Source organism: Notolepis coatsorum, assembly GCF_963971535.1.
Source record: "Notolepis coatsorum genome assembly, chromosome: 20".
Taxonomy (NCBI): Eukaryota; Metazoa; Chordata; class Actinopteri; order Aulopiformes; family Paralepididae; genus Notolepis; species Notolepis coatsorum.
Genome location: NC_140184.1, coordinates 15,702,003 through 15,727,883, shown reverse-complemented (window position 1 = coordinate 15,727,883; position 25,881 = coordinate 15,702,003). Strand labels below are relative to the sequence as shown.

The following is a 25,881-nucleotide window of genomic DNA, read 5'->3' as shown; positions in this document are numbered from 1 at the left end:
ACGCTGACCACCGACCTTCTCCAACACAGATAGTTTCGCGGGAGCGAATAACGTGGGCCTCAGGCCTAGTCTCCATAGCTTAGTCAGGACCACCTTGTACTCGGCTCTCTGAGCTTGAACCTCCGGTGTAAAGTCCTCGAAAATGGCCACTTTGTGATCGCCAAACCTCAGAGTACCCCTTCTGGTACGAGCCGACCGCATGATGATTTCTCTCTGTTGGAGTCTGTTCAGCTTGACTATGATGGGCCTCGGTTCTTTGTTCACGCCGGGAGAAAACCTGCCCGCTCTATAGGCCGACTCACAGATAGGAGGCGAGGGGAGGACGTCCGTCCCTAGTATCTTCTGCAGCAGTTCGGGCATGGTCTCAGAGAGACGGCCTTCACCGCTGGTCTCCGGTACTCCAACAATCCTGACGTTGTGGCGTCTATCCCGGGACTGCATCTCCTCCATCGCCGACTGTAGTTTGTTGACTTCAGCCTGCCTAGCCAGCAGGGCGGATTCAAGACCCGCCATCTTCTCACATTGTGATGATACCTCCGTCGTTAGCATGGCTAGTTCGTTAGCATTAGCCGATGAGGCAGCGTGAATCGTCTCCATCTTGTCTGTCAGCGGGACTACCGCCAGCCGTATTTCTTCTGATATCTCACGACGGAGGCTGATACAGAAATCCGCCAGCACTTGCTTCTGTGCTTCAGCGATGCGTGCCTCAGAGTCTGCGTGTACTTTCTTCTGTGCTTCAGCGATGCGTGTCTCAGAGTCTGCGTGTAGCTTGGTCATGACCAAGAGCACAGCTTCGCTTAACTCCCCGACAGCGGGAGACGGTACGGCCATGCTCGGCGGTGTCGGTGTCGTGCCTAATTCTTTCATGGCTCTGGTTTCCACCCCCGCCATCGTAGAAAGTCGAAAAAAGTTGATGAATGTATACTAAACACGACGACCTAGCAAACAGATAAAAAACAAATAAAAATAAAATAAAGACTAATGGGGAGAAACGTATATTCAGCACGGTAGAAGGGAGCTCATGTGAAAACACGTCTACTCCATGATCGCTCAGCTCCGCCCCCTCGCGATTTCCATGTTAATTTATCATCCATAATCACACCAAGAAAACGAAATTCATTAACTCTCTCTATATCAGCTCCATCTATGGTCAGTACTATATTTTCATCTAGTTTTCGATTGCCAAAAATCATAAATTTAGTTTTTTTCAGATTCAGTGATAGCTTATTTACATCAAACCATTTCTTTAGCTTTGTCATTTCATACACAATATATTCAGCTAGTTCCTTTAAATTATTTCCAGAACAAAAAAAATTTGTATCATCAGCAAACAAGACAAACTGTAATAGTTTTGAAACATCACAAATGTTTAGCAACATTACACGGAGTTGCAACACTGTGTAGCAACTCCGTGCGTCATATCCGCTGGTAAGTCAAAAAGTTAAGTTTGTTCCCTGGTTTAGCCCCTCTTCCTGACAAGCTAGCATCGCATGGTACCAACGGATACCTTAGGTTGCAGTTTCATGTGACACCAGTATCTTCACTCTATAACCCACTCATCCTCTGGAAGACAGTCCTGTCAGGTCTCCGAAGGTTAAGCTCGCATACTGTAATTATGCAGCGATGAGTGCTCAGGATCCACCTTCTCCATAGAGATCGGTCTCTCAGTACCAATACTCCTCAGCTGTAGCGGCTCGCTAATGAGGACTCGGCTCCCTGTCATCTGAAGATAACCGTATCAGCAAACTTCCATTTCACTGGCTCCTGTATTCATGGCTCTATGTTCTTGTGTATTCATATTGTTCCCTGTTTCCCTGTGGTTCTGTTTCTTTGTTTCTTTGTTTTTCTTTTGCCTATTGTCAGCGACTTCGGGTCATTGAGAAGCGCTATATAAAATAAATTAATTATTATTATTATTAGTAAAGGCTTCCCATTCTACAAGTGAGAAGGGAAAGCATTAAACTGTTAGGTAATACAAACTCAACATATTGCACAGTACTAGTGTCCTAGGTGTTTACCGTTTGTCATAACCTACTATAGTTACCGTAATTCCTCTAATAGTAACCGGGTCTCAAATACAAGCCGGGTCTCTATTAATGGCCGGGTGCGCTCTTGAGCTAAGCAATTATAAGCCGACCTCCTAATACAAGCCGGGTTACTAATATACTGAGCTGCATACTGAGCTAGTTACTTGATTTCACTTTGAAAACGTTGAAATGACCAGTGACCACCTGTAATTGCACCGTTTACTATTTCATACAGTACTTGGTTTCAATAAATGAACCCAGTACATTTTACTGGGTTCAAACTGACACAAAATGTTGATTTATTCATTATGATCTGTTTGAAAATTAGAAATATAGGCCTCTCTCTTATACATGCCTCCTCCTAATACAAGCCTGGTACCCGCTACAGTTGAAACAAATACAAGCCGGGGTTACTATTAGAGGAATTACGGTACTATGATATTACTCTTAATCAAAAGAAGGCCACATGCATAGATTTCTTTCCCTCGGAAGAAGCCAATTTAACTCCTGGTGATGTTAATTAGTATGCTACCAATAAACAACATAATTCCAAACTCTGCTTCCCTTCCTGGTGTCATGTGCTTTGCATCAAACTGTGTTTTGTTTTTGTTTGTTTGCTTCAGGCCTGTTGGTAAGTGAACGGGCCTGTAGACGGTCTGCTCTGTTCCTATTATCTCTTCTGTACTTGCAACTCCCAGCTGAAATGTAAGACACCTCAATAGTTAATATCAATAGATATTTTAGTTAAATGCTGTGACTTTCATTGGTTTATGATGTGTTTCTGAATTCTGATTTTCAGATACATGCCTATGAGAGTTGTGTGTCTTCAAAAAAGTACCAAATAATAATAACCACATTATTCAGTAATGGGAAAGATTATGAAAAATATTTTGACTTAATTTTTGTTTCGAGGCAATACATTGATATCGTCCATTAACAATAGACTGAAGTATATATTAATATCTACTGTTCTATTACCCTAAATTAAACAAGTGATGTGTAATAATGGATTTACGTCATATGGCTATGAAAATACTTTCAATGCACGTCGCCATTGGTTTCTGGATAGTGAGCAACTTAGATTTTCTCTAGACTGCTTTTATTGTGAAGGCTACTGCATTTCATGTGTTTGGTACTCACTCGCCCCAAAAGATAACATTAGACAAACAGGATCTGGGTGTGTTTCCCTAAACAGAGTGCTACCTACAGAGTACATTAGTCTTTTGTTAATTCAATAAAGCTTCAAATCAGAATCATACCAGGCCCACGTTAACAACAGATGTTCCCTTCATGTACTTCAGGCTAGTTGACACTTCGATGAGACTAGATCAACTGGACCAACAACACTGAATTTAATCTCTTGGATATTTGCTTTGCTTTGGAGATAATTCATCCTTCAGGAACAAGACATATTTCTTGTATAAAATACTAATTAGTTTTGCCTTTGGATAACATGTCTACGGTGCATTTGACAACATAGTGTCATATCCAAGTAAGATGTTTACACTGCTGTTCAAAATCGTGTCCCCAGAGATGTTATCATGATGTGGTACTGTGATAGCAGGATGTTATCTTGATGTGATAGCAGGATGTTATCATGATGTGGTACTGTGATAGCAGGATGTTATCTTGATGTGATAGCAGGATGTTATCATGATGTGGTACTGTGATAGCAGGATGTTATCATGATGTGATAGCAGGATGTTATCGTGATGTGGTACTGTGGTGTGTGATAGCAGGATGTTATCATGATGTGGTACTGTGATAGCAGGATGTTATCATGATGTGATAGCAGGATGTTATGATGTGGTACTGTGATAGCAGGATGTTATCATGATGTGGTACTGTGATAGCAGGATGTTATTATGATGTGATAGCAGGATGTTATGATGTGATAGCAGGATGTTATCGTGATGTGATAGCAGGATGTTATCATGATGTGATAGCAGGATGTTATCATGATGTGGTACTGTGGTGTGTGATAGCAGGATGTTATCATGATGTGGTACTGTGATAGCAGGATGTTATCATGATGTGATAGCAGGATGTTATGATGTGGTACTGTGATAGCAGGATGTTATCATGATGTGATAGCAGGATGTTATGATGTGGTACTGTGATAGCAGGATGTTATCATGATGTGGTACTGTGATAGCAGGATGTTATCATGATGTGATAGCAGGATGTTATGATGTGGTACTGTGATAGCAGGATGTGGTACTGTGATAGCAGGATGTTATCATGATGTGATAGCAGGATGTTATGATGTGGTACTGTGATAGCAGGATGTTATCATGATGTGATACTGTGATAGCAGGATGTTATCGTGATGTGGTACTGTGATAGCAGGATGTTATCATGATGTGGTACTGTGATAGCAGGACTGTGATGTGGTACTGTGATAGCAGGACTGCTCTTTATGTTATCGTGATGTGGTACTGTGATAGCAGGACTGCTCTTTATGTTATCGTGATGTGGTACTGTGATAGCAGGACTGCTCTTTATGTTATCGTGATGTGGTACTGTGATAGCAAGACTGCTCTTTATGTTATCGTGATGTGGTACTGTGATAGCAGGACTGCTCTTTATGTTATCGTGATGTGGTACTGTGATAGCAAGACTGCTCTTTATGTTATCGTGATGTGGTACTGTGATAGCAGGACTGCTCTTTATGTTATCGTGATGTGGTACTGTGATAGCGGGACTGCTCTTTATGTTATCGTGATGTGGTACTGTGATAGCAGGACTGCTCTTTTCACATCACTAAGCAGCCATAGGTCAATTGACACAACATCTTCAGTTCAAACCGTCTGATCTTTTGGTGAGTAAAGCAGAGACATCAGACTCGGTGTCCCAGCAACCCCATAGAGTCTGTCTGAAACCAGCACATTTAGGTCTGTATCTGGGGCTAAGAGTTACTCTGTCTGTTGACATTGACTTGGCTAGTGAATCCACTCAGCATTAGTGTGCCAAAGGTCTCTCTGAGCTAGAATGGGCACCACTGTTTTCTCATGAATTTCAGTGGTGACATAAGTATTTGACAGTAGTTTTAGATGTTTTACTGTTGATTTGAAAGTGCGCTATTGCTTTGGATTCCATTAGTCAGTTCAGTTGAACTTGTACAGTAGACTCCAGTTACAAACGCACCTTTTTAGTGTAGAAAGATAAATGATGCCTTCTTCTACCATTTTGGTCATTCTACCACTGGGTGTTACAGTTACAGTACCAACGACTTTTCAATGAAATTGAAACCGATGTCCTGTCGTAATTACTATTAGCGTACATACAATTGGCCAATGACTAGGGTGAGTTCTGTCCTTGGAAGTGTTTGCAATTGAAAAGTACTACAGTAGTTGCTAGGGGTCGGAATCCCCAGAGACCTCGCAATACGATACTATCGCCGCGATACTCGATATATCGTGAATATTGCAATATTATTATTTTTATTTTTATTTTTTAGCTGCAAAGTAAAACTGTCAACATGTTTTATCTAATAAAATAAATTTCAGTCTGTTCATCTCACTTCAATAATTTTTTTTTATCCACGTTTTCTCCCATTTTCAATTTTTTCTCCCATCCCAATTTCGTATCATCCAATTCAACCCTCCCCTGTCACGAACGCTGTTTCTTGCCTCCCACAAGCCGGCTGCAATGTGGGCTAAGTCATACATAGCACAAGTCCCCTCCGGTACTTGAGGTAACAGCAGTCGCATCTTTTCACCTGCACAGCGCGATCTCTCAGTGGCGAGGAGTAACGCGTGGGAGGCTCACGCTGCCCCCGACACTTCCTGATTCTACTGTGCAGGCGCACCAACCGACCTGTAGGAGTCGCTGTCCACAACGCCCGATCCCCACCCATCAGTTTCCCACCCCCTAATACGGCCAATGTGTATTAGTACGGACGACCAGCTAAACTGAAAGCAATGTGGAGCGCGAGCCCAGCGTCTCCAGTATTCGTGGCGAGCGATTTGCCCACTACGCCACGTAGCCGCCCACTTCAATCATTTTTATTGCAGAACATGGTATTTTCTCAAGCAGACAGATGTAAACACTGTAATCTGTGTTGCATGTACCTGACAAACTGAACTGTTTGTATTACAGTCATATTCCAACTTAACTGAATGCACATGTGTGTGTGGACTACTGTACTATTACAGGTATTGAAATGAACAATGCAACTTCCTTACAATTTTTTTTTCTTTTTTCTTTTTTATGAATAATTAAATACAGTATCGCCACGCAAAGTATTGCGATACTACTACGTATCGATTTCCCCCCCCACCCCTAGTAGTTGCTCTGAGGCGCTGACATCAGGGTGTGCGTTTCAAACTGTATTGTTGCTCTTGTGCTGTACTGTGGTAGCTTCTGCCCCTTCCTGCACTAGCCTAACCAAACCAAAAATTGCATTCACTGGCCAATTCAGGATGGAGGAGGAGCTGTAAGGTCTCTGAATCTGGTGTCATAGGCTCCTGTTTACTATGCAATTTGTAATCCAAGATGTGTTATGGAGAAACTGTTGCTATAATGCAGGGAGCTATTCTGGGTAATTAAATCAAAGCAAAGACGGACATTAAAACACACTGCGATTCAATAATGTAGAAAAGCTGCTAACTGTAGGACAGAGTATCGAATAACAAAGTGTTCAAACAAGATCCGCACAGTTGAAAACTAGACCCGACGTTATCGGATTACTTACTGTAGATGCATCCTTTATACAGACCTCTCCCCTTATCTTGCTTTTGAAAATATAGACAACTTACTTTTGGAACCCGATTGCTTGAATGGGCGATAGTCTTAACAATGACTTGTTTCTTTCTTTTATTTATTTATTTTTTAAGACTACGTGAGGTTACCAATAGCCACATCAGGGAGGTATGGAACGTTATTATAGGGTAGTTAAACATGCCTGACATACTCAACTAACAGAGACAGGCAATACCAGTGCAATATGTCAACATATAATCTCACAATAAAATAGATTACATGACACTTGCACTAGTGCCACCAAATCAAATATGAACATGCACTTCCCCCCCAAAAAGGTTGCATATAATAATTTTACTCGCAGTTTAACCCTTTCACTACCACACTACAGACGGCTAACATTGATTTTCCTCCCCTCTCATTTCAGGAAAGCTTACATTGAAAATCCCTTGGAAGAACCTGTATAACGATGCTGTAGTTGCCACATTAGATGGTCTGTATCTGCTTGTGGTCCCTGGAGCAAGTAAGTACACTTTACAACACTTGTTTTTATTAACAAAACACTTAGATTAGCAACAGAGACAATTAACCTCTATGTATTTAGACTAATTGCCAAAGAACAGTTCTTCACATTGAATCTGCCGTTTGATGTCACAGGAAGTAGGCCTTGAGCTGTTCTTGTGATATTAGGTGTTTAGCTACCTACAGTACTTACTCAATATGGTGTAAAAACGTTGAAGGAATGTATATTTTCAGTCTTGCTGTCTATTATGTTTCAGCTGAGTCACAGCTGAAAAGTTGTCCTTACAATGGTAAGACGCTGTTACGTCATATGGGTTCAATCAAGGTGGTGGTTGGAGCCGAACACACTTCCCTCCCTGTAGCTCATGTGGTGGTCTTTATTACTTGCATCTTGTATCGCTCATTTTTCCACGGTTTGGCTATAGCATAGTATTTCTTGTGGTTTATTTTGGGATTAATGTTGGAGTCTCTCAGTAGTTGGTAGTAGTTGGTTACTCTGTTATTCTCTATGTACGTTTCCGGACCCTTTCCTCTTAATGGAAGGGGTTTTGTCTTGTAAGCTTAATACATTTAGCTAACCTAAATCAAATATACCTACTACTCTAGCATCTGAAAGAATTTTGATGGCAAATTGAATTGTACATTGTTAATGTTATGATTTAGCTACTGCATCATAATTACCTCTAATAAACTTAAATGTTATTATTCCATGAAACACATGTTCATTTAAAAAACCATCAAAACATAACAAGACAAAGCCTTATTCCGCACAAGACTACTATGAAAGGTTGTTAACACCCAAAATAACTTCCAGGTTGTTCTTTAGCACAAGTAGACATTCTTCAAAAACGTCCTGAACGTACAGAACGCTTCATATTATGGAGAATTTAATGCTATGACATCATTGACTTGCATTGCTTGAGATGGCTGAAAGAACATTTGAGTCTAACAAATCCTCTTCTCAGATATTATTTTCCTTACTCTTATTATTAAATTCCCTCAACCGTAGTCCTTCTGTAATAAGTTATTTTTTGATTTTGTTGAGTAACATACAACATTGCTGAGAGAGAATATTTTCTGTCTGCACTGAATGCAAGACACGTTTCAACAAATAATTGGACTACCTAAAAAAGATTTGATCAGAGATTTTAAAGGATTTGGATCAGATGAGCATAGTCTATTATTATACTGGATTCATATTTGACAGAATGCTTTCAAACCCCAACCTTAAAGTCAGGGTAAAGTGAAAATAAATGTGCTTGTCACGCCCCAGAAAATGTGTTATTAACCATCCAGACAAATTTGATAATAACTATTATAAAACCCAGCTAAAAAAAAACTCATCTGGCTGCTCAGACCATTTGTGAGGATTGTGGGGGCGGGCAGTTCATGCTTAATCAATAAAACATTTTGTTATAAACAACCAAATCAAATGGAGTTGGTTAGAAAGCCTGACTAATTGCCTAACTAGCAAACAAGGTTAGATGACCCAAATCTGTGTTTTTATACAACTATACCTTCCGGAGTATGGTACTAATCTTGTTTTAACATTTCCCATCCACATACATGAAATGGTTAGCATTAGCTTAAATGCTTTGCTGTAAACGACCAAATCTGTCAAATGGACCCTACTTGGTTAGAAAGCTTGACTAATTGACTAACTAGCAAACTAGGTTAGATCACCCAAATCTGTGTTTTTATTTAACTAAACCTATTGGAGTACGGTGCGTATCCATTCACTAATCCATTAATTAAACGGTTAGCATTAGCTGGGCTATGCTACTCCTTTGAGCTACTATCAACTCTGGGAACCATGCTCCTGGAGAGGTTATGCTAAGGGTGGCTCCAGTGTGTCACCAAGCATTCAACAGTACTATGTAGTTCAGTCTTTTCACATGTTTTCAGTAACTATTTTCTAACATGTATAATTTGTTTGCACTCATTCACTCACTCACTGTTAGCCACTCTGCCCCTAGTGGCGGCTCACGGATATGGCATTTTGTGTATTTAGTTTAGTTTAGTTTATTTGACAATTATTAAAATACATTACATGTTACAAGTCATGCATCCTAACATTATCAAGGATAGCACAAAAAAGTCAGACTTATTTCCATTGTCGTCCTTGGTCTCAGCAGCACATAGTATTTACATAAACATGTATTACACATATCATCAGCCTACAGCAGGGGTAGGCAACCCTAGGCACGCGTGCACATGTTAAAAGCCATTTTTTTACTCAAAATGTGAGTATTACCAAGTCAACTTGTGTTCTTAAAACAATGACCATAAACATAGTTTTATTAGGTTGAAATAATGTGGTTGTGTATACTTATTAGTAATGAATAAGCAAATGTGAGTGAAATGGTTGCACTGTATGCAGCTGTTTGTCTGCATTGCATCCCCCCCCCCAACTCAGATTTAGGGTTGATACAACCATCATAATAATATTGTTAATAATAACAATAACAATAATGATGTAATAATGTAAAAATGTTCATTAAAAAGACCTGATTATGAGAAAAAAAATTACGATGCATGGACTATTGTTGAGGCACACTAGTTACAACTATATTTCAAACAGGCACTCCATGTCAAAAAGGTTGCTGACCCCTGGCCTACAGTATATTGCTAAAAATTTAATTAAAAAGTTAAATACAACATTATTAATAAAATATGTACAAAATGTACAGACACACTAAAACTACACTACACCAAAACAGGAAGCCTCCTGACCTGAGTTACTCTGGGACATTTTCTAGGAGCCATTTCCTAATGTTCACCTTGAAACTACACAGGTTCAAGCCCTGTTTGGTGGTCAAAGCAAAGGCCACTCATTCCACTCCTGTGTGAGCAAATGAGCACTGTGACGTCCCGATCACGTTTCTTTGCTCCCGATCCGATCCCGATCATGTGATTTTGAGTATCTACCGATACCAATATTTCCCGATCCGATCAAAAAATAAAATAAAAAACTTTTTTTTCTTTTTTTTTTCTTTTTTTTTTATTCAACAAACATGACCATGTTCACGTCTTAAACTCTCAGACCCAAATGTATTTCCTTTGATTTAATTATACATCAAATGATTTATGTCAAGGATTGCAATGCCTCGCTTGAATGAAGTTAACTTTTCACCTGGATAACGTCAACATTCAGGGTGAATGTAATGTGAGAAATTGGGATTAAAAATAAAAATTCAATTATTTATTTTTTTTGGGTCTGAGAGTGTGGCTGGTCTGCCGTTCTGCAGCTGGATACTATTGGTTTGTTTTGGCAAAATTCTTCTGCTCTGTGTGACAATAAATAAATGAATGATGATATGCAATTTGAAACCAAAACTAAGGCCTCAGTATGAGTTTAAGACGTACATGGTCATGTTTGTTGAATAATTTTTTTTTTTTTTGTCGATCCCGATCTTCGGAAAATCACGTGATCGGATCGGGACATCCCTAGCACTGTCCCATCTTTGTTTTACACCTGATGCAGGTTTTCTACTGTAAGCTAGATCTCGTTCTGTGGCTGTGTGATAACACTAGGAAAATAGTTGCTAAAATATTTGGGGGCCCTGTTATTGATTTTGTGTACCATCTTGAGCCTAAACTGGGCTACTCTGGCCCCAAGGCCAGTTTAATCCATCACACCTATGGCACTTTGTGTCCTTGTTAAATGTTAAATGTAGGTACCGGTATGAGAAAATGAATATCCATACAGCTTTCTTTCAGCTATCTCAGTTAATGCAATTCTACCTGTATCTGCATCCGCCCTTATCTTGAAAACTCAGAACTCAAGACAACAGAATAAACTGGTTCAGAAATTTTGTGAAAATGTCTACCTTTGCTAAACATCAATCTAAAAGTAAATTTGGGTGTAATTCTCCTTAAACACCCTGTGACTAAACTATTCACTAACAAGAGTGAATCTACTAACACACGCACACACACTCACCCTAGGGTTGCCGCGGTGATGTGGAATTCCCAATGATTAATAAATGCATGCCCGGCACTTACTTTGATCTTTAATGTTATGCGGCTACATTGATCTGCTGTGTCGGTCCGGCGTCCACATCTGTTTTTAATACATTTTCAATTAATAGTAGGGCTGACCCCTATTAATCGATTAGTCAACTAATCGGTCGAAAGGGGCTGTAGTCGACTGGCCAACCTCTTAGTCGAATATAATATATATATATATTTTTTTTATCATTTTTTTTAAAAGAAAAGAGGCCTAGAAGCGTGGCTAACGTTAATGGCACGCATACCAGAGGCTAACTGCCTACGAAAACAGGCACAGAGGCACTGAAAGAGGATTTCACCCATCTAATGAACAGACTATACTAGACAAATCCAATCCAATCCATCCAATCCAACTTTATTTATAAAGCGCTTTAACAGCCACAGGGGCACAAAGTGCTGTACAGAGGGAGCATATTCAAAACTATAAGCAGCACTAAAAATAGAAAAAAAAAAACAAGAGTAGCAAATATCAAGATGTATCCATCAGTGGACCAATTGCATGCTTTTGCAGAGGACAAGAAGCCTTCAGTCGACTCCTTCAGACATTATGCACCCCCCACAGCCCAAATGGAATGATTAAAAAAAATAAAATTAAGAATAAAAAATATTATACTTTTTTTTTTTCTTTTTTTTAAAGTCGACCAATAGTCGAATAACGGCAAATTTTGGCCAATCCTAGTCGATCATCCAAATCCTTAGTCGGGGACAGCCCTAATTAATAGTATACATTTGTTGGACAAATAGAGTTGATCTTAGGTTCTAATAAAATCTTAAATTAAAACAGACTCCCCCCTCTCAATTTTCTATCCGTTCATTGACCGATCATTGTAGCTGCAACCTTGTTTAGTGCATTGTGCAAACATACTGTTGCTGTCTACATCTCAATTCCCTTCGCTTGGCCCCTGTGCCCTCGGCTGTGTAGTGGCACTTCAGAACAGAGCTACAAGGGGAAGGGGCATGTAGATGAAATCCAAAATAAAATGTTAAATAAATAAATTAATGCAAGGTAAGGAAAAACTCACTAAAAACCTAGCAATAGGAAAAAAGCACCACAGTGTGGAGGGGAGAAACCTTAGAAGGGCCGTTCAAGGGGGGGATCTCCCTCACAGAAAGACGAAATAGACCGCTGTCCCTCACAGAAAGACGAAATAAAGCCAAAGCACCTTAGAATAAACTAAAATAAACCCCACATAAACCGTGATCCATCACACTATTGTGGAGAACAACATTTCTTGTGTTTACAATATAAGCTTATTGCTACGCTGTTTGTCCGGCATCCACCTTTCCCTCATGCAGTTACAGGTCACCTGTTATTGGCAGCCAGCATAGAATATCAGTGAAAGGAAGTGTCTGGGGGAAGAAGAGGCACTTCACCAAAAACAATGCTGATTTATTTTGCACATAATCTCACACACATCCAAAAACTCTTAATTTGAATTTGAAAGTAAATATAGTTTGAATATGGCCATGGCCACCAGTGATGTCTATCTTTAGACTAAGTATAAAAATAGAAGACAACAAGACACACCATTCCAGCCTTGAGAAATCTGCACATTAACCCCCAGTGACCTGAAAGGGACTGTTTAGGCGAGGGCCCATTTCCCCACAACTGTCCTCCTTAGTGCGTTGGCTTACAGTAGAACAAAGATGAGCTCCACACTGAGAGGGTTTGATGAAACCTGCTAACTTTGACTGGCGTTGGCCTAATGGAATTGAGTGGCTCAGGAGGTAGAGCAGTCGTCTGGTAATTTGAAGGTTTCCATTTTTATCCTGGCAGTGTGCTGAAGTGCCCTAAACAACTAGTTATTATTATTATAATAATTATTATTATTATTACTATTAGTATTATTACTTTTTTTACATTACATTTTTTTTACTATTCTATTTAAAAAAGATTATGTTCTCTTTTTTTTATCCACTTTTTCTCCTTATTTTAAAATGTTTCTCCCATGCCAATTTCGTATTGCCAATTCTCCCCTCCCCTGTCTTGAACGTTGCTAGACTATGCCCCCCACTGGTCGGTACACGAGGAGGCAGCCTGTCGCATCTTTTCACCAGACTCAGTGGCGAGGAGTAACGCGTGGGAGGCTCACGCTGCCCCTGATACTTCCTGTCTCTGCTGTGCAGCCAGGTGTCACCCAACCGACCTGTAGGAGTCGCTGTCCACAACGTCCAATCCCCACCCATCGACTTCCACCTGCTGACTCTGCCAAATGAGCCAGTACGACGGCCGGCGCAAGCCGTAGGCAATGCTGAGACTGGGATTAGATACCGGAGTCTCTTGCATTGGTGACGAGCGCAATCTCCGCTACGTCACCCAGCCGCATAAAAGATTATGTTCTCAAAGTTTGCTCCTATTGTCTGTTCCCAATGTTCGTACTGAAATGGGAAAGGGAGCATTTAGTTATTCTGCTCCCTCGGCTTGGAACATGTTACAGAATTACCTGAAACTCTCTGGCTATGTAACACTGGATGCTTTTAAATGCCTCATGAAATGACTAGAGGTCAAATCAATGGTCTGTCGTTGATCTCAATGTGACTTTCCTGGTTAAATAAAATAAAATAAAAATAATATTATTATTTAGCCTCAGTTTTCTATATGGTCCAAATAAGGTAGGCTCTCAGTTCTAGGGGACTAAGAGAACAGAGAACACCATTTATTGTGTCTGTATGCCAGCTCCTTCACCACAGTGACTGACCACGTGCATGTGTGTAAGTGGCTGGGCTATACTGTAGATGGGACTGCGTCTGCAGTTGCCTTAGTAATGACCCAGAGGCGGAATTGGTCGGCAGATGGTCCCTGGAATCTCATACACATGAGCACACTTGAGATAACACCAGCTTTAGAACATGTGTACAAGGGCGGCTAAGTGGCGCAGTGGGCAAGGCGCTTGCCACTAACGCAGGAGATGCTGGGTTCGAGCCCAGCTCTCGGCGTTGCTACCAGCTTGGCTGGTCGTTTAATACTAACACAATTGGCAGTGTTAGAGGGTGGGAAAGCTGGTGGGTGGGGATTGGACGTTGTGGACAGCGACTCCTACAGGTCGGTTGGTGCGCCTGTACAGCAGAATCAGGAAGTAACGGGGGCAGCGTGAGCCTCCCACGCGTTACTCCTCGCCACTGAGAGATCGCGCTGTTCAGGTGAAAAGATGCGACGGCTGCCTCCTTGTGTACCGGAGGGGACACGTGATGCAAGGCTTCGTCCTCACTGCAGACGACCAGTGGGAGGCATGGTCTAGCAACGTTCGAGACAGGGGAGGGGAGAATTGAAGCGAGAATTGGCGAGGCGAAATTGGGATGGGAGAAAAAATTTAAATAAATAAGGAGAAAAAGTGGATAAAAAAAAAGAACATGTGTACAACATACCACGCAGAAAGCAACATTGTCATGGCACTAAAATGATCTGTTCTAGCCAGAGTTTGATGTTTGCCGTATACGTCACACTCAGTGTGCGCGCACATCACCGGGGCAGAAAGGAACGTAATCGTGGTCAGAACAACGGGGCAGACTACAATATATTAGCATTTGTTAGCCATGCTAGCGATCTAAACACTCAATCCATGCCAAAGCTAGATATGTAAAAGGTGAAAGACTCACACTCAGAGCCATGCTGATTTGGAAAAATGACATCCAGCTGTTTTAGTTTGAAACATGTTTTAGTCAGGCGAGTGTCATGGTTTCTCCATAGAGCCCTGTCATATTCTTTTAGCGCAGCGGCTCGCTCGCGGGGCAACTTAGTAACGTGACTCAGTTGGTATTGCTGATTGGTGTGAACATGGTATGTTTGTGAACAGCAAACAGGTCTATATGGAGTCATAAAGACTTGTATCATGATAATCTTAACCCTTTCACTACCACACTATAGAAGGTTAACTACCCACCTCATATACTATAGTATACCCATATACTCTATAGTCTATATGATAGCATGTACAACAGTGCTGTATATACAGCATATATATATATATATATATATATATATATATATATATATATATATATATATATATATATATATTAAGGCTGTCAAAGTTAACGCGGTATTAACGCATCATCGCCCGATTCTATTAACGCCACTATTTCTTTTTAACTCACGATTAACTTAAAAAAAAATCTTTCTTTTTTACTTTTTTTTTCTTTACTAGACTTCACTCAGGTGTATTATTGATGCTCTCATTGATGTTTGTTTCTGAAATGTGTGTGAGATATATAGAGATAGATGGGGGTGAGAGAGATGAGGAAGGGGCAAGAGAGAAAGAGAGCTGGGAGAGTGTGTGTGTGAGGGAGAGAGGGGGTGTGTGATTACTCAGCCATTGTGTGCGTGAATGTAACAAGTTCCTAACGTTTTCTTTCCCCTATTATTTCATGCACACTTTATTCATTGTTTTAAATTATTATTTTCTTTTAAGTTATTTTGTGCATCACTCTGTTTTGAATTTGATGCAAATTTGCAATGCATGAGGGTCATCCTTTTGTGTTAAATGGCTGCATAAAGGAAGCATTTATTGACTCATGTTGATAAGAGTATTAAAACTTGGAACTTGAAAAATATCCGTTTAAGGTAGATACATTTTATTTTTTTTAAATGCGATTAATTTGCGATTTAATCGCGAGTTAACTATGGACAATCATGCGATTAAATATTTTAATCGATTGACAGCACTAATATATATATATATATTGTCACCCCATATATATCTATGTACACCTGTCTGTACTTATCTGCATACTTATCTGTAGATACTAGATATATATCTTTACATAATATCCTACTCTTACTTGTTACACTCTGCTGGCCAGTATGACAGACTACTACCATACTGTCTTATACCTGTATCACTGTACATATTATACTACAACTCTGTACATACATCTGATTAGCACTACACTCAATAGTACACATTTTTATGTTTTGTACCCAGTTTTATCACCTGTATATTGCTGTTGTATTTTACTGTTACATTTGTACTCTGGTTGGATGCCTCACTTCTTTTTGTTGTACTGATACTGGTGCTGTAATAATGACGATACATTTGAATAATCTGACGCCTATTGTGCAGCCTCAACATTATCATGGGAGGTAATTCAGCAGTGTTCAGTACTTAACCATGTTCCGGTTTGTTCCTTTGAAGCCATTAAGTACGATGCCGCCAAGGAGGAACGCTACACACAGGAGGCCAAGCAGAAGGAGCTGCAGCGCATCGAGGAGGCGTTACAAATGGCCGCTCGCAGAGGTGAGCTGGGACCCGGCTAACGCCTGGGTGATGCCAAAACACTAACCACTTAACACCTGTCCTACCAAAACACAGGAGGAAACGCTGACAGCTTTTTAATTGTCTGTTACAAGTTTGTGTGACTGTATGCTGCACGTGTACAAGAACATGTGCGTGTGTGTGTGTGTGTCCTGTTGGAAACCACTATTTTCTTCTCCTCCTGTTGCACTTTTGCTGCTTTATGCTATATTAACTTCTTCTTCCTCTTTGCTTGTCTGGTGTTCATATGCAAGCCCGACAGCTCATGCAAAGTAATATCGATAAACCCGAAGCATCGCTCTCTCTTCTCGTCGTCGTGGGAGCAGGACGTCCGCAGTCCACCCAGCAGTTGTTGTGTCTCTCCTCTCCTCCTCCTCCTGGCTTATATTACTTCGGGCTCACCCATCAGCTTATTGGTTTTCCACCGTTTGCCACGTGTATCAGTTTGCTTATCGGCGTACTGTAGGTGAAGATCGCTCTGCGTGGCCCAGTGGCTGATTCAATATTTAAACCCCTGATTAACTGCGGAAAATGGAAATCCAGTCGTTTTACATGATTACAGATGACTATAACGGCTTGATGTCATCGGCGTGGAATTCAGAACCCCCGCTCTCACATAGATGCTGTCTTTCACAAACAAGAAACATATCTCTCTCAAACAAGCTCCTTCACTCCCTCACTCCCTCTGCTTACCAGAGATACGCTTATCATTGTAAATCTAGTGCTTACCACAGGGTTCGCACAAGGTCCTTGAAGTGCTTAAAGTGCTTGATTTTTTCCAAAAAAAAAGTCAAGGCCTGGAATTTCTTGAAAACAGGAAATTATTTTAACAAGGTGCTTAAAAAGTCATTGAAATTCAAATCAACCATTTGCATTGCAAGTGTTGTTCATCCATGATAAATTTGTCCTGAATCAAGAAATAATTATTTTTTTAATTTAAAGTGTAACTAATTGTCAGAAATTGGTTTTAAGTCATACATATTGGATTAGATTTTCTTTCTATAAAAAAACGCATTTAAAAGTGAATTGTATCCTTTTAACACTTTGGCTGCCAGCGGCTTTACCCATCTTTGTACTCATGTGCCACCGCTGTAAAGTATAGGGATTTCCACTGTGCGTTGCAGTGTTTGCAGGGCTATATCTATATTCTATATTATAAGATAAGATAAGATAAGATAAGATATTCCTTTATTGATCCCCTTGGGGAAATTCAGGCATCATAGCAGCATGGGGGGGAGGGGGGGAGGGGTACAGGTAGTAAAACAACACAGTATACAGGTAGTAAAAGACAACACAGGCAGTGTAAACAATTTGATCAATATGGTCAATATAATTTACTATCTGACTAGCTGAGGAATATTCACATTATTCACAGTGTCACATGAGGTGCAGTATGCAAGAGGTAGTGTTATAATAATTTACTATCTACTGAGTATACATTAATCAAAGTACCAGGGTAGTCTACTTTGTCCCCCTTGGGTTCCTATAAGTCCCAGGTCAATTATAGCTATGGAGACAATACTATGGCTCATTTGACATTAACTATCCATCGTTCAACATGTGAAAAATAATAAACGTTGTCATGTATACGTTTGCGTGTTATACTGTGGTGAATATTGTATATTTTCACAGTGATCCTGGCTAATTCCTGGTAACTGTGTTATGGAGCAATACGTGAATTATGTTAAGTGTTTGCGTTGCTCGCCTGTACACGCTACTATTTCCAATTCAAAGGTATATAATAGGTATTATGTTTCATCATGAATGCATGAAAGGGAGGCATTTTTTTATGCTTTGATCGCCAGTAACGGCATTCGTTTTGAATACTACATACGTTGATCAGCCGGATCGATATGAAATCATTGTAGGATCAAGGTGGAATTGATGTCATATAGTCCTTACCTTTACTAGGAGGTATCCCAAAAAGAATATTCCAATTGTCTGATCGCGATTTCCAGTATTGATGTCGATCGGGTCCCTGACACGAAGTGGCACAGGATATGCCTCAAGTGTGCTGAACGCGTTTCGAAGTGGTCAGATGAAGCGATTCACTTGGCTTGGTCTAAATTCTCCGCCCGGACCATATATGATGTAACACAGAGTGTGAAATAAGGTTTCAAAGGGTGGGCGATACTGCCACCTAGCAGGATGTGGCCGGTATTGCACTTTTGGGATTTCAGAATGATTTCCTATGGTAACACCGAGGTCCGTGAACCTGTAATTAATAAAAAGATTTATATAAAAAAAAAAATAAAAAACTACCAAAACCCGAGAAATCTCGGGTGTGGCACTCAACCGCTGGCGAGTTAACCCGAGAAATATCGGGTCTGGCAGCCAATGTGTTAAATGCCCTTTCAAAATGAAAAATAGTGCTAGGAAAATTACTTGAAAGTCCTTGAATTTCATTTGGCAATGTCTGTGGGAACCCTGTTACCAGAGATACGCTTATTGTAAATCTAGTGCTTACTGTACCAGAGATGAGCTTATCATTGTAAATCTAGTGCTTACCAGAGATGTGCTTATTTATTTCCAGGAAATAACACATTCAGCACGGAGAAACAAATAATAAAAATTTACCAATCAACTAAGACCAAATTAATGATGAATGGACATAGAGTGTGGCAGCCCTACGGCACACATCACTCTCTCTCCTGGCGACAGGGTTGTAAAACTAGATACTGGAGTAGTGATGGAGCTGTGGAGAAGCCTTTGCCTACATCCCTATGGCAACCGATTCCAAAGAGCATTTGAGTAGCGCTATAATTGATAGCAAGCACTGAGTCACTCCCTTTCCACGCTGCGTTTTGACGGGTTTGAGAGATTCTCTTTGGTCCCTTTCTCACCTGCCTTCTAAGTGGTAAAGTATATACTGTGAACATCATTCAGATTTTGTGCCAAAGATCCAGTAACCGTAAGGCCTTCGTATCCGGATGCCCTCCATCGACAAAATGCATCCACTCAACTCATAGAAAATACAGCATCAGGCTATTGTAAAAGTATTGATACTGATACTAATAAAAGGAGTATTGAACTGTTTTTAACAGCCTGGTATCGAGATACCTTTCTCGTATCTGTATCATGCAACACTAGTAAAGACATTTATTTTGACATTCTGATTTAAGAACTTTCTAAATAAAAGTAAATGTATCTGACTGCTTGTATTAATTGATGAAAAAGTAGCCATGTGCAGTAATATAGATTATAAAATTGAGGGTGTAATATATTATTGAGCTGCATCGTCGAATCGAATCGTGAGGCCAGTGAAGATTCACAGCTCTACTTTTAATGCTGATGTGCGATACCGGCTGCCTGCCGAATGGCACTTTAGATGAGCGTTTGCTGAAGTGAACGAGTGAGAATGAAGGTACGTAGTAGTGTGACATCATCTACGGCTGCCCGTTGAACTGCATGCCGCCCCCTGTACTGCGAGCTGAAGGAGGATGAATGCATGAATGGATGGATGGATTTAACCAGCTCTCTGCTGTTTGCCTTGTGCTGACGTTGGCTGGACACCAGACTCTCAGACTGGGGAGTTCCTGTTCGATCTGGAGAGCGTCGTGTACAAGGAGCCTCAGAGCGGTACGTTCCGACTGTGCTGTTCCTGTCATCATCATCATTGCATTAGAGGTCGACTGATTAATTGGCGTCGATTGGGATGTTTTACAAACTGTATCGGCTGTTTATGTTACAGATATCCTGGTAAAAAAAAAAGTTTAAAAGTAAGCTAGCGCAAAGATGCTGGTAACATATGAGGGATCTTAATGTATTGTAACCAGTGTAGCATCTTGCCTGTGTTATTTGTGTTGGAAAAACTATTGAGCCCAGAAGTCCTGTTTAAGGCGATCTACAGTTCATAGCTTCTCTCGCCTCAGTTGTAATATGCTGATTTAGCTTTTAGACGTTTTGAGTTGATCACTTTTGAAAAATAGTTTTTACAGACTCCCTTCTGCTGTGCAAATGACACCGCTTTTGATACTTTCCCCTATCAACCTCTTACCTCCGCTGTTAATCCTGTTGGGTTCCTCTGCTTGGCCTGTCCACTAATCATTCTCTTTCTTTAATGCCGCATTAGTCTTGAAAGGAAATAAAAAAAACAAAAAACATAAAAAAGGCTTCAGGAAGTCTTTTAAACGACACGAGCACAAACAAGGTAGGTGCTGTGTGTGCGTGTGTTGCATTCTCTGTTGTGTTATTATGCTGATGTAATACATTCACACACATAGTGAACAAAATGGAGTGTATTGAACTGTACACCGGCCCGTGTGTCTGTTTATGTTGTACCGGTTTTATAAGCCATTTTCCTCTTCTCGCGATGGTTTCAGAAAAGCCACAAGATGAGAAGAAGGACACATTTGCTGAGAAGATGGCCACACAAGTTATCAAGAACCTGCAGATCAAGATCACCAGCATTCATATCAGATATGAAGATGATGTGAGTCGTTGTGAAGCTACATTTCACTCATACTGTATCAGATATGAAGATGATGTGAGTCACTGTAGAGCTACATTTCACTCATATCAGATATGAAGATGATGTGAGTCACTGTAGAGCTACATTTCACTCATATCAGATATGAAGATGATGCGAGTCATTGTGGAGCTACATTTCACTCATATCAGATATGAAGATGATGCGAGTCATTGTGGAGCTACATTTCACTCATATCAGATATGAAGATGATGTGAGACGTTGTGAAGCTACATTTCACTCATATCAGACATGAAGATGATGTGAGACGTTGTGGAGCTACATTTCACTCATCAGATATGAAGATGACGTGAGTCGTTGTGGAGCTACATTTCACTCATATCAGATATGAAGATGATTTGAGTCATGGTGGAGCTACATTTCATTCGCTGTGGGAATTTCCCTCAGTTCCAGTGAACAATTATTTGTGTACAGAATAGGCCTGTCCCCGACTAAGGATTTGTATAGTCGACTTTGATTGGCCAAAATTTGCTGATAGTCGGCATCCCCCCCCCCCCTCCCCAATGCAAAACAAATATAATTCAAATAAAATGTAGAAATATATCTTCATTAAACATTTTTTGGATCATTCCATTTGGGCTGTGAGGGGTGCTAATGTCTGAAGGAGTCGACTGAAGGCTTCTTGTCCTCTGCGAAAGCATGCAATTGGTCCACTGACGGATACATCTTGATATTTGTCGAGTGTGTTCATTAGACGGGTGAAATCCTCTTTCAGTGCCTCTGTCCCCTTTTTCTTAGGTAGTTAGCCTCGCTGGTATGCACGGCATTAGCGTCAGCCACGCTTCTTGGCAGTCGACTACGGCTCCTTTCGATCGATTAGTCGACTAGTTGAGGTCAGCCCTAGTACAGAATATGATGTTCACATTTGATTATGTTCATTCACCTGATTTTCACCAAACTTTGCTGTTGGCATCTGGGGACCAACTCTTTAAAGGAACACGCCAACATTATGGGAAGTGCACTTACCGTCTTCTCCAGAGTCGGACAAGAAAAAATATTTCCTCTTTGTGCGTTTAGTAGGAAGTTATTCGGCTGCAAGGTAGCCTAGTTTAGCACAAATGAATGGAAGCAGATGTGGACCACTAGCCTAGCTTAAAACTCGGTCTGTATCGGCCGCCATTAATTTGTGCTAAGCTAGGCTAGCTTGCAGCCGGATAGCTTTCCACTGAATCTACAGAGAGGAAATTGGTATCTATCTTATCATCTGACTCTGGAGAAGATGGTAAGGCGTGTTCCTTTTTAAATGTGTAATTTAGATTAAAATGTATTGTCATTATACGGCACAAGTACAGTACAATGAAAATAAGTTTGGCATCCAACCAGAGTGCAAATGTAACAGAAAAGTGCAATATACAATGTCCAGGTGATTAAACTGGGTACAACATTTACAAATGAGTATTACTGAGTATAGTGGTAATCAGATGTATGTACAAAGTTGTAGTATAATATGTACAGTGATACAGGTATAAAGACAGTATGGTAGTAGGCCTAATCTGTCATACTGGCCAGCAGTGTAACAAGTAAGAGTAGGATATGTAAAGATATATATCTAGTATCTGCAGATATGTAAAAGGACTATGTGCAGGTAAGTACAGACAGGTGTGCATAGATCATACAGAGCTATGGGTGTATAAGTAAGTATATAGAGGGGTTATATATGCAGGTAAATCAGACCAATATGGATATATATATATATGCGGTAAATGTAAATATGCGGTATATACAGCACTGTTGTACATGCTATCATACAGAATATATGGGTAGCCTATAGTATGAGGTGATTGTTAAGATTATTATGATTACAGTGTAAGGCAGTTGTAGACAGTGAAAGCAGTAGGTAGTAGGTATAAATTGAATATACGTAGGCAATAATTATATTTGACCTAATGGACCTGTCTCAAACCCTGCCCTCTTTTCTTGATCCTCCAATCACAACTGTCGCTTACCTCGGACAAACCAAGTTTGTCCGAGGTAAGCGACAGTTGTGATTGGAGGATCAAGAAAAGGGGCAGGGTTTGAGACAGGTCCATTGATAGGTCAAACCATATGACTTCCAGATCCAATTAAATGTTGGAAAAACACATGGTAAACCGGAAGTGTGTTTGAAATGCTCTGTGTGTTTCAGTTGTCTGATCCCCAGCGCCCTCTCTCCATGGGAGTTACACTCTCCGAGATCAGTTTACAGGTGACACACACACACGCACACGCACAGTTGCACATATTGAATTGAAATCAACTGCCTGCCAAACGCATGAAAGAATATTCAAAAACATCTTCGTGGAGTTCTAACTACCGTACTTTTCGGACTATAAGCCGCGGCTTTTTTCCCCATTTTTCGACCCTGCGGCTTATATAACGGTGCGGCTTATATGTGACTCGACGTGACCAAACCCGAAAATGTAAAAATCTAAATATTGCTTTTTTGACTGCATTGAAATGTTATTTATCTGTTCCCTTATTTGCTAAACTTAATACAACTTGTAAATGAGTTCATTCTTGTTATTTGTCCGACAGTATTGTGTCCCAATGCTAATTACATATGGTAATTAAACATTAAAACACCTGCGGCTTATAGTCCAGTGCGGCTTATATATGTACACATCATTCAATTTAGCTGCTGCGGCTTATAGTCAGGTGCGGCTTATAGTGCGAAAAGTACGGTAGTCTAGACTCTGAAAATAGTGTGACCCCGTGTCTGTCTGTGATTCTAGACGACCGATGAGAACTGGAAGATGTGCATTCTCAACGAGGCAGCCAAAATCATCTACAAGGTAACGTCTGCAATCAGTGACACACGTTCATTCTTCAATGTCAGTGTTACACTGTGAACTCCCGGTGACCTCACTGCTTCAGGAACATTTGGCTGAACTTGTGTAGTGTGTGTAAAATGCAGCCACTGTCATTTCTAGCTGGGTCGTCTGGAGTGCCTGTGTGCCTACTGGAATGTCAACAGCACCATGTTCTACAATGGATCCTGGGAGGAGATTGTGGTAAGACATTATTATTTTTTTAATGCTCTCTCCACACACAATGAGGTTGTCGTTGCAGTTCACCCACAGTTGAAACAAAGACATCCAACCCAGACACTTTCAATGTTTTACCTGTTAAATTACTATTAATTTATTGTTTTTATATATTATAATATTAATAATAATATAAATGGTGCATTTATATAGCATTCATATCCAAAGTTATCAAATTCGTTTTTTGTTCCTCACATTCACCCATTCACTCACACATTCACACACCGACGGCGGAGGCGACCATGCAAGGTGCCAACCTGCTGCTCGGGAGGAGCGGGAATCTAACCGGGAACCTTCCAATTACCTGCTCTACCTCCTGAGCTACTGTCGCCCCATATATATATATACATTTTTTTATATATATTTTTGTATATGAACTCCCAACTCATGTTTGGTCACCTACTAAACTGGCTGGTGGAGTAGACAACCTTTACCAGCTACAACAACTAAAATTCACCAGCATTTGGCTGTTGGTCAAGTCAAATCCTCTTAAATTCATGCCAGTCTTGCATTTCATTATCCTTAATTATTTCAGCTACTGTACATACTGGTACATTCCCCCACTGAAACGAAAGATCATGAACTTTAATTTCTTTTTAAATGGTATGAAAAAAGAACATTATTTTTTAGAACATCTCTCGGCCTCTAAACAGTTGCTGCACATTTACCACTGGTAACAACGCCGTGGTAACAACGCCGTGGTAACAACACCGTGGTAACAACGCCGTGGTAACAACACCGTGGTAACAACGCCGTGGTAACAACGCCGTGGTAACCACACCGTGGTAACAACACCGTGGTAACAATGCCGTGGTAACAACTAGGGGTGGGAATCGGCAGAGACCTCACGATACGATACTATCGCGATACTTGCGTCGCGATACATAAAATGAAGTGCAGTCTGTTCATCTCACTTCAATCACTTTTATTGCAGAACATGGTATTTTCTCAAGCAGACAGATGTCAACACTGTAATCTGTGTTGCATGTACCTGACAAACTGAACTGTTATTAGTCATATTCCAACTTAACTGAATGCACATGTGTAAGTGTGGACTACTGTACTATTACAGGTATTGAAATTAACAATGCAACTTCCTTATACAAAAAAGATTGATTTTTTATTTTTTGTAATTTATTTTATGAATAATTAAATATCGATACTTGGCGTCCCTGTATCGATACAGTATCGCCACGCAAAGTATTGCGATACTACTACGTATGGATTCCCCCCCCCCACCCCTAGTTACAACGCTGTGGTAACAATGCCGTGGAACCAAACCTTTTAGTTTTTTTCTTCACATTCAGATTCAGAGTTTTATTTGCCACATGGAAGTAATATAAATCATACAGTTCTCATACAAACGCATACATTCAGTTGTACCATGGGCAAAAGGAGCAGGAAGAAGAAACAATCGCGTAATTACCTGCCCCCTATTACTGAACTAAACAAGTACCACTTGATGGTCGGCGTACAACCTAATTTACACAAAATAATTATTTATACAAAGACACAAACATCACAGATGAAACAAGAAAAAAAGGAAAGAAAGAAAATATCTCACTATTCAGATTCATATTTGATAATGACAAAATATTTTATTTTTATAATTCTTTTTGAATTGACAAAAAATATTACACCCCTTAAGATCGCTATGGAGAGAATTCCACAATTTGACACCAATAACTGAAGGACACATCTGTTTAAGTGTGGTACGTGCAAACTGATATTTTTTTAAATGTCCGCCTACTAAACTCACTTTCTAAATGAAAACGATTTTGTACCTTTTCTGGCAGTATCTTATTTCTTGCCCTAAACATAATTAACACTGTTTGAAACTTAACCAAAAAGTT

General features: G+C 40.2%; 1 protein-coding gene across 2 annotated transcripts in view; it reads left to right on the top strand.

The window, feature by feature from the left end:
* vps13c (vacuolar protein sorting 13 homolog C) overlaps nt 1-25,881 on the top strand; it is a 216,122-nt gene that overhangs the window by 19,870 nt on the left and 170,371 nt on the right. For both annotated transcript variants that reach the window (XM_084337487.1, XM_084337486.1), the window contains exons 4-10: nt 7,159-7,254; nt 7,511-7,543; nt 16,397-16,498; nt 20,839-20,948; nt 23,131-23,190; nt 23,717-23,776; nt 23,915-23,995. In XM_084337487.1, the coding sequence (XP_084193613.1) occupies nt 7,159-7,254; nt 7,511-7,543; nt 16,397-16,498; nt 20,839-20,948; nt 23,131-23,190; nt 23,717-23,776; nt 23,915-23,995 (542 nt within the window). The remainder of the gene's footprint in view (nt 1-7,158; nt 7,255-7,510; nt 7,544-16,396; nt 16,499-20,838; nt 20,949-23,130; nt 23,191-23,716; nt 23,777-23,914; nt 23,996-25,881) is intronic.